The sequence below is a fragment of the Urocitellus parryii genome, chromosome 4 (genome assembly GCF_045843805.1).
Source record: "Urocitellus parryii isolate mUroPar1 chromosome 4, mUroPar1.hap1, whole genome shotgun sequence".
Lineage (NCBI taxonomy): Eukaryota > Metazoa > Chordata > Mammalia > Rodentia > Sciuridae > Urocitellus > Urocitellus parryii.
In genome coordinates this window covers 18,183,539-18,190,682 of record NC_135534.1, presented here as the reverse complement: position 1 = coordinate 18,190,682, position 7,144 = coordinate 18,183,539, and the positions used below count along the sequence as shown (strand labels likewise).

At 34.7% G+C, this 7,144-nt stretch overlaps 1 protein-coding gene across 1 annotated transcript; it reads left to right on the top strand.

Moving 5' to 3' along the window:
• Positions 1-4,325: 4,325 nt before the first annotated feature.
• LOC144254380 (olfactory receptor 4C15-like) lies at positions 4,326-5,261 on the top strand. The gene has a single exon (XM_077797478.1). The coding sequence runs from the start codon at positions 4,326-4,328 to the stop codon at positions 5,259-5,261; it is 936 nt and encodes a 311-aa protein (XP_077653604.1).
• The last annotated feature ends 1,883 nt before the right edge of the window (positions 5,262-7,144 follow it).

Genomic DNA, 7,144 nt, shown 5'->3' with positions numbered 1-7,144 from the left:
CTATTTGAAAATTAACATAGAAAATATGTCATTCTTAATAAGCACTCATTGTTAAAAAGTTGTTAAATGTACCATATACCCCTAGATATAATGTTCTATTTCTAAACATGAAGGAAAGTAAAAATATCTTCAAACCCAGAATCAATATTTTTTTAAAAAAAGAGGAAGAAGGACAAACTGAAAACTTGCCAACAAATAAAGTACTCTAATTGCTCAGGCACTTAAGCATTTTGCAAACAAAATGGAAAATTGTATTGCTACATGAATGGCAAGTATACAAACCCTGGGGAAAAGCGATTCTACTGATACACGACCTCTCACCAAAACCTCTTTAAAATCAGCTGGAAATCTAAGAGGACACTTTGTTATTTCTCTTTACCATTAGACCATGTTGAAGGCTGCACTTGAGAGGTGGTGGAAACATTCACCATCTGGACTGCAGGAGATGCTCTTCCTCTCTCTTTTAGATGTAGAAGGAAGAGTTGCATGTAAACATCTCATTTTGGCCTCCACCAAATAGACTTTTCCATAGACAATAGGAGGTTATCATCACTATAATTTTAAAGGAATTGATAAATGGTGAGATTTATAATTCAAATATTTGTATTTTGAGAAAATGGTTTTAAATTGTCATATAAGATTTAAAAGTGCTGGTGTTGTAGTTGGGCTAGTGTGTTTAATACCATGCATGGATCTATCAATGACAGGTGAGTATACCTGGCTAGTTTCAAAACATTTCTAATTTCCAGACTCCTCATCTTTAAGAGGATTAAAAATATTACTAAGCTCTAAATATATAGAAACAAATAAAATACATGTGGAGCTTATAAGACACCAGTTGATTATATAATAAGTGCTCAATAGACAGCAGCTATGATAACAGAGTGAATCACTTTTTATTTAGGAGCATGGGATTACTCTAAATCTCATGAAACTAGAATTATGTCCAGCTTTGCATTTTCAAGATAAATCTACATAGTTTAGAAATACAACTAATTCATGCTATTGTCTTAGTTCTCCAGTAACATTTTACTTACACTATAAAAAGGGTCTCATTTACCATACATCTCCTAACACTTTTTTTCCTGATGTTTTACATTAAAATGTAGGATATTCTGAAGATGTATAAAACAGACTGGTATTGGAGCATGGGAAATTTAAGCCCTTCTGCGACATTTACAGTTTTGGAGGGAATCTAAAGTACCATTTCTAAAACCACACACTAACGAATGTACCTGGAAGGACATTGTAGGTGAGGAAAGTGACTCATGCCACAGAATAGTCTTCTGATTTTAAATGTGTCCATTTAATTTTCCCTATGAACATTTGATGTCAAACAGTGTTATGTGCCTGCCTCAGAATTGTTTTAAAAGTCTTAAATCCTTGAAGAGCTGAACTACTGTGTTGCTCATTATGGTGAGCTTTTCTTTTAAAATGTGCTAAAGCATAAAGATAACAGCAAAGAAGTTTCAAACTGCCACCCGGAAGGGCAAAGGTGCAAAGAAAAAAAAGTATTTTTTACTTATTGTTTTTAATTTCCCAAAATAGTGAGAGCATGAAAGTTGAAACAATTAGGGAAATCAGCAGAGTCGGATAGAGAGGACAGAAAGACTGAAATCTGAAGAAAGCCCCAAAGTCAGGGAGAGGAGTGTTTTAGCTACATAATTAAGGCATACATGATATACTGTTGCAGATAAAACACAATTTCCAGTTAAAACTACTGTGAATTTAAGAAGCACATCAGGGAGGGTAATAAATAATGGAGTATTTCTCAAAACCTTTATTTGTAATAGCAATATTTATCTTAAAAATATATGCAAATTTAACTTACATGTACAAACAAATGCATTTAAAATTAACCATTCAAAATTTGGTAATAAGAACTACTGATAATGACAACTGATTTAATTTTTCAGCTCACTTTGTGAGTATATAGACATTCCTTTAAAATAATGCTGAAGTCAATATTTTGCATCTTGATTTTGATCTTTAATGTGCAAAGCATGCTCAAAATAATGTCTCTTTGCCTCTCATGAGTCAGGGAGTTTGAGCAAGGGCTATTGTCACTACTTTATGGGGCAGGGGGGCTGAGACAAAATTGTTGAATGACAAAGGATAATTAAATATAGAAGTTTTTATGGCAAATCCTGAGCATTTTTCTTCTTTCTAAATAACTTCTTGTATTGAAGTAAATTTAGATAATAAAAAAGTAGCCAAGATAGTATAAAGAATTCTTGAACATTCCTCAGTACCAATACTATCATCTTGCATTACAATGAGCAATTTGTCAAAACGATGTCTTAACAAAACACACTTGTATTCAGTATTTATTGTTCACTACTGGCTTTTCTGTTTCAGGTTTCAATACAGAATAACATATAATATTTAGAACAATTATCCATTAAGTGATATAGAACCCTAAATTTTGTCACTGTAAACCAAAAGGACACTTTGCTTTTCATTGTCAAAAGTTTTTAACAATTTGGAAGTTCTTTGTCTGAACAAAGTAAAGGTTGGTTTGCTAATAATTAATGAATATTTTAATGCTAAAATAGTCTTAAAATTTGCTAAATAAGTTGTAAGCATAAAATTGATTATTCATTTAATATAGGGATTTGGTCTTTTGTAACTCAATCAATTTTTTTTCTTACAACAAAGCTGCATGAAATAGCAATGTGAGAATATATAGGGTATGAGGGCCATAAAAATGATTTAAGGCATTATTAAGGACATTTAAAATGTAGTGAATATATTTCTGTGTCTCTTACTGCATTATGGTTTTCCTGCCCATGTTCTTATCTAAGTCTCATAGAATCTCACCACAAACTTATTATACCCATTATAAGTGAAACCTGAGGCTTTGAGAATTTTACGAATTTTGAAGTAAATGTTTAACACCAAACAAGTAAAAAGACTTGATTTTGAGTTCAAATTTGCAAGAATCTGGAGCTGGTATTCTTATTTATTTCATTTTATTCTCTTTCCTGCTTCAGCTCTGGGCTAAGCAGACCACTACTGTAAATATATGTTGATTTTAACTTTAAATAAATGGCTGCTGTCTGGTCCAATAATCTTGTAGGTTTGGTTGACATTCCTGTTCTTTTGGTGACAATTTTTAACTGAATATGGAGTGTATAGTACAGGAAACATTTACAGATGTCTAAATCATTGGGTAATAATGAAAATAGTTGTTTTAAAGTACGATAAAGTATAAATTCTAACATACTCAGTTGTATATTTTTAAATCTCTTTGACATTTTAGTGACATTTCTGGTAACTGTCATTCATAAAAATCAACTCATTTCTAAAACACTAACTCTATAATTCTTTCATTCACCTATTTAACAGGTATATGCTTATGCATACATGTACACATATATACACACGCTATGGGACATATTATTAGACATATCAGTTACATGTGCAGGTGAGAACACAGTCACCCTTCAAGACTGTGTGTAAAATTGAAAATTAAATCAAAATCAGCAATAATTATCCAGGTGAAAGATGAATTCAACTTCTGATTCCACATCATATTTTTCTTCCTTCATCAAGATGCCTCTTTCACACATGAACAAAGGAATGAGAGGTGTTAACTTTTAGAGGGTAGATGGAGCCTGTAGAAAGGTCACCCCTACTTTGAGGTCCTTGCTATAAATAAAAAATCCCCACCTCTTTCCATGTTGATTCTATACAAGAGCTTGCATGGGACATGGAGGTTATGTGTTAAAATCCCATATGTAGTAACATTGTTGACTTGAACTTAAAGTCTTTAAGAATGAACCTTTCATGAATGACATAAGATAAATAAGACCCAGCATAGATAACTTCCAGCAGTGAGTTCAGAACAATTGCTTTTCTTGCATTATTTTATTTACTCTTCCAGATGGCACTGATATTTTTTATTTTTATAAACATTTCAAAATGATGAGTAATAAAAAAAAACCCACATAGTCTGTACTTTTATATGTGCTAAGTGTAGAGTTAAGTTCCTTTGCATAGGTATTTCTCTTTTATAAAAATGAGTTAATTCACTTAAAGGTCCAATTCAGTACATAGGTTTAAAGAAATATTTGAAGAGTAGCCATGGTTTTTGATGGCGTCTTAACTGCCTGCTATTTCTTCTCTTGTATCTAAGGCAGTCTTCTGATGAGGGATGGCATCAACTAACCCCAGCTCCTGTTCCATGCTATGCTGGAACGCTTCTCAGTAATTCACTTCAGGAAGCCACCACTGCTTAATCAAAGCTGGCAATTGAGATTAAAAACTACTTCTCATCTATACGGCAACTGTCACCCATATTGATGACCTTTTCCTTCAAAGTTATGCCAAACCAAAGTATTGTAACTGAATTTGTGCTCTTGGGGCTTTCACAGAATCCAAATGTTCAGAAAATAATATTCACAGTATTTTTGTTTATTTATGTTGCAACTGTTGGGGGCAACATGCTGATTGTAGTGACCATCCTATGCAGCCCTGCACTGCTGGGCTCCCCCATGTACTTCTTCTTGGCATTCCTGTCCTTCCTGGATGCCTGCTTCTCCTCAGTCATTGCCCCCAAAACAATTGCAGACTCCCTCCAGAAGAGGAAAACCATCTCCTTTGAAGGCTGCTTGCTGCAGATCTTCACTGAGCACTTCCTTGCTGGGGCAGAGGTGATTGTCCTCATATCCATGGCCTATGACAGATATGTGGCCATTTGCAAGCCCTTGCACTACTCTGCCATCATGAACTGGAGGCTCTGTGGCATTCTGGTGGGGGTGGCATGGACAGGGGGCTTCTTGCATTCCATCATACAGATTCTCTTTACATTCCAGCTGCCATTTTGTGGCCCCAATATCATCGATCACATCATGTGTGACTTGTACCCATTACTGAAGCTGGCCTGCACTGACACTCACATCTTTCGCCTTTTGGTGATTGCCAACAGTGGGTCTATCTGTATTATCATATTTTCCATGCTTCTTGTCTCCTATGGTGTCATCTTTTACTCTCTCAGGAACATTAGTTCTGAAGGGCGTCAGAAAGCTCTGTCCACCTGTGGATCTCACATTGCTGTTGTGGTTTTGTTCTTTGTCCCATGCATATTTATGTATGCACGGCCTCCATCTGCCTTCTCCTTTGACAAAATTGTGGCAATATTTTGCACTATGCTAACTCCCCTGCTCAATCCTTTGATTTACACTTTTAGGAATAAGGACATGAAAAACGCCATAAGAAAAATGTGGAAGAGATTGGTGGCATTTTCTGATGAAAAATAAAGCATTAAACTTTTTAAATATTTAAAACTAAGTGCAAAGAAGTCACTACTGTCTCAGAAAAAAAATATTTTGTGTGGATTGATGTCATATAACTCCAGAAAATGCATGCGGTGAGGGCAGTCAGGAAATAACATGTCTACATACAGATTGTTCATTTAAAACTCTGAGTTCCAACTCAGTATTCTCATGTGTAAATTAAAAAGAGTTGAATTTCATGCTTACATAGAATGTAGTAATCGAAGAAGAAAATAATGAAAAGATAAGTTACCCATCAATATATTTGCCATTAACCCAATATTTTGAAAAACCTTGTGGAGGGAAGGAAAGTTTCATAAGAAACAGAAATTTAAAAGATTTCAAGTAAAACAAATGCTTATATTTAGGGTGAATAATCTCAGCAACTGAGAAAAAATAATCAACACCCAGCAAAGATAGGGAGCCAACTATTTCCAGAACCTTAACTATATGTCTCCCTAGATCACAGGATTTCCTTATTCAATAATTCCATTATCATCTTCTACAGAAGCTGAGTCACTTCTTGGATTCTGGGACATACTATCTGATTGTACAGTCCTGCTCAGGGATGAATTTTTCTTGGGTCCAGGTGACTACCTCTTATCTATCAGCTTGGGAGAAGAAGAGAAGGCAAAGTTCATAAGAGAGTCATCAATGAACATTGCTTCTGTGTATAAAAAAAAAAAAAAAGGGAAATTCTTGACAAACCATGTTATTAGCAAAGCCAATTCCAAACCTGGCATTAGAGTAACTGATGTTTTTCCTCCTAAAGAAGATAATAGAAGCCAAGGTCATCTGAAAGTAATAAAAATTACTTTTCAATTTGCTTATTGATTTGAATTTGTTACCCAAGTAAAAATAGTTCTATTGGAACAATAATCAAGATAGAGATTATTCAAATTTAGACACATTACATGTCATTACCATAGTTAAACTTTGTTAGTCTAAGGTTCCTAAGAATCTTATGGAATAAACTCATTTAAACAGCTTGTCCTAGAACATCAACATTAATAAAATATCTATTATACAAAATCAAAGTATTGTCACTGAGTTTGTGGAAGAAAATATTGAATAATATTCTTTTTAGCTTTTCCTTCATTTTTCAAGATGGTCCTAAAGTAGACAAGTACATGATGCTAGTTTCAGAATAGGTAGGGCAGAAGAAGGATTTCATTACTGTCTCTTGGGCAAGGGAATGAATGATTAACACCAGAGTCTAAACCAGCATCAAGACAAAGCATGTTCTCTACAGCAGACCAAGGGTCCCCAAAGGCCTGGGCATGGCAGGGTACTTTTCCTAGATTTTGTTACTGGGGATTGAACTGAACCACATCCCTAGTTCTTTCTATTATTTTTTTCTTTTGAGACAGGATCTCACTTAGTTGCTTAGGGCCTCTTTTATGCTCCTGCCTCAGCCTCCTGAACTGAGATTACAAGTGAACCCCACCAGCACCATCCAGGATCCAAATTCTTGACAACTAGATCAAAGAGCTGAGTGAGTTTCAAGAGGTTAGGAAGCAGATAAAAGGGTTTACTAAAAGCAAAAGCACACTGTGGGAGCACAATATTCCCTTTGGTCCCCCTCACTGACTCTCTTTACAGGCACACATTCAAGGCACATTCATTGGAACTACTAGTTTTCCAACCCTAGAAGTTTAAGAAAAGTACTACAGATATCCTATTAATATAAGACCTTTAGACATGTAATTATGAGATTGGAATTCTTGAATCAGGTCTATTACTAAGTAACTGTGGGACCCTGGGTGAGTAATTTCAGTACTGGGTCTTCATTTCTCATCTTGAAGATGGACTAATGAGAATATACAAATACTTTTCTGTACACATCTGAATCAAAGGTTTTCTTTTTC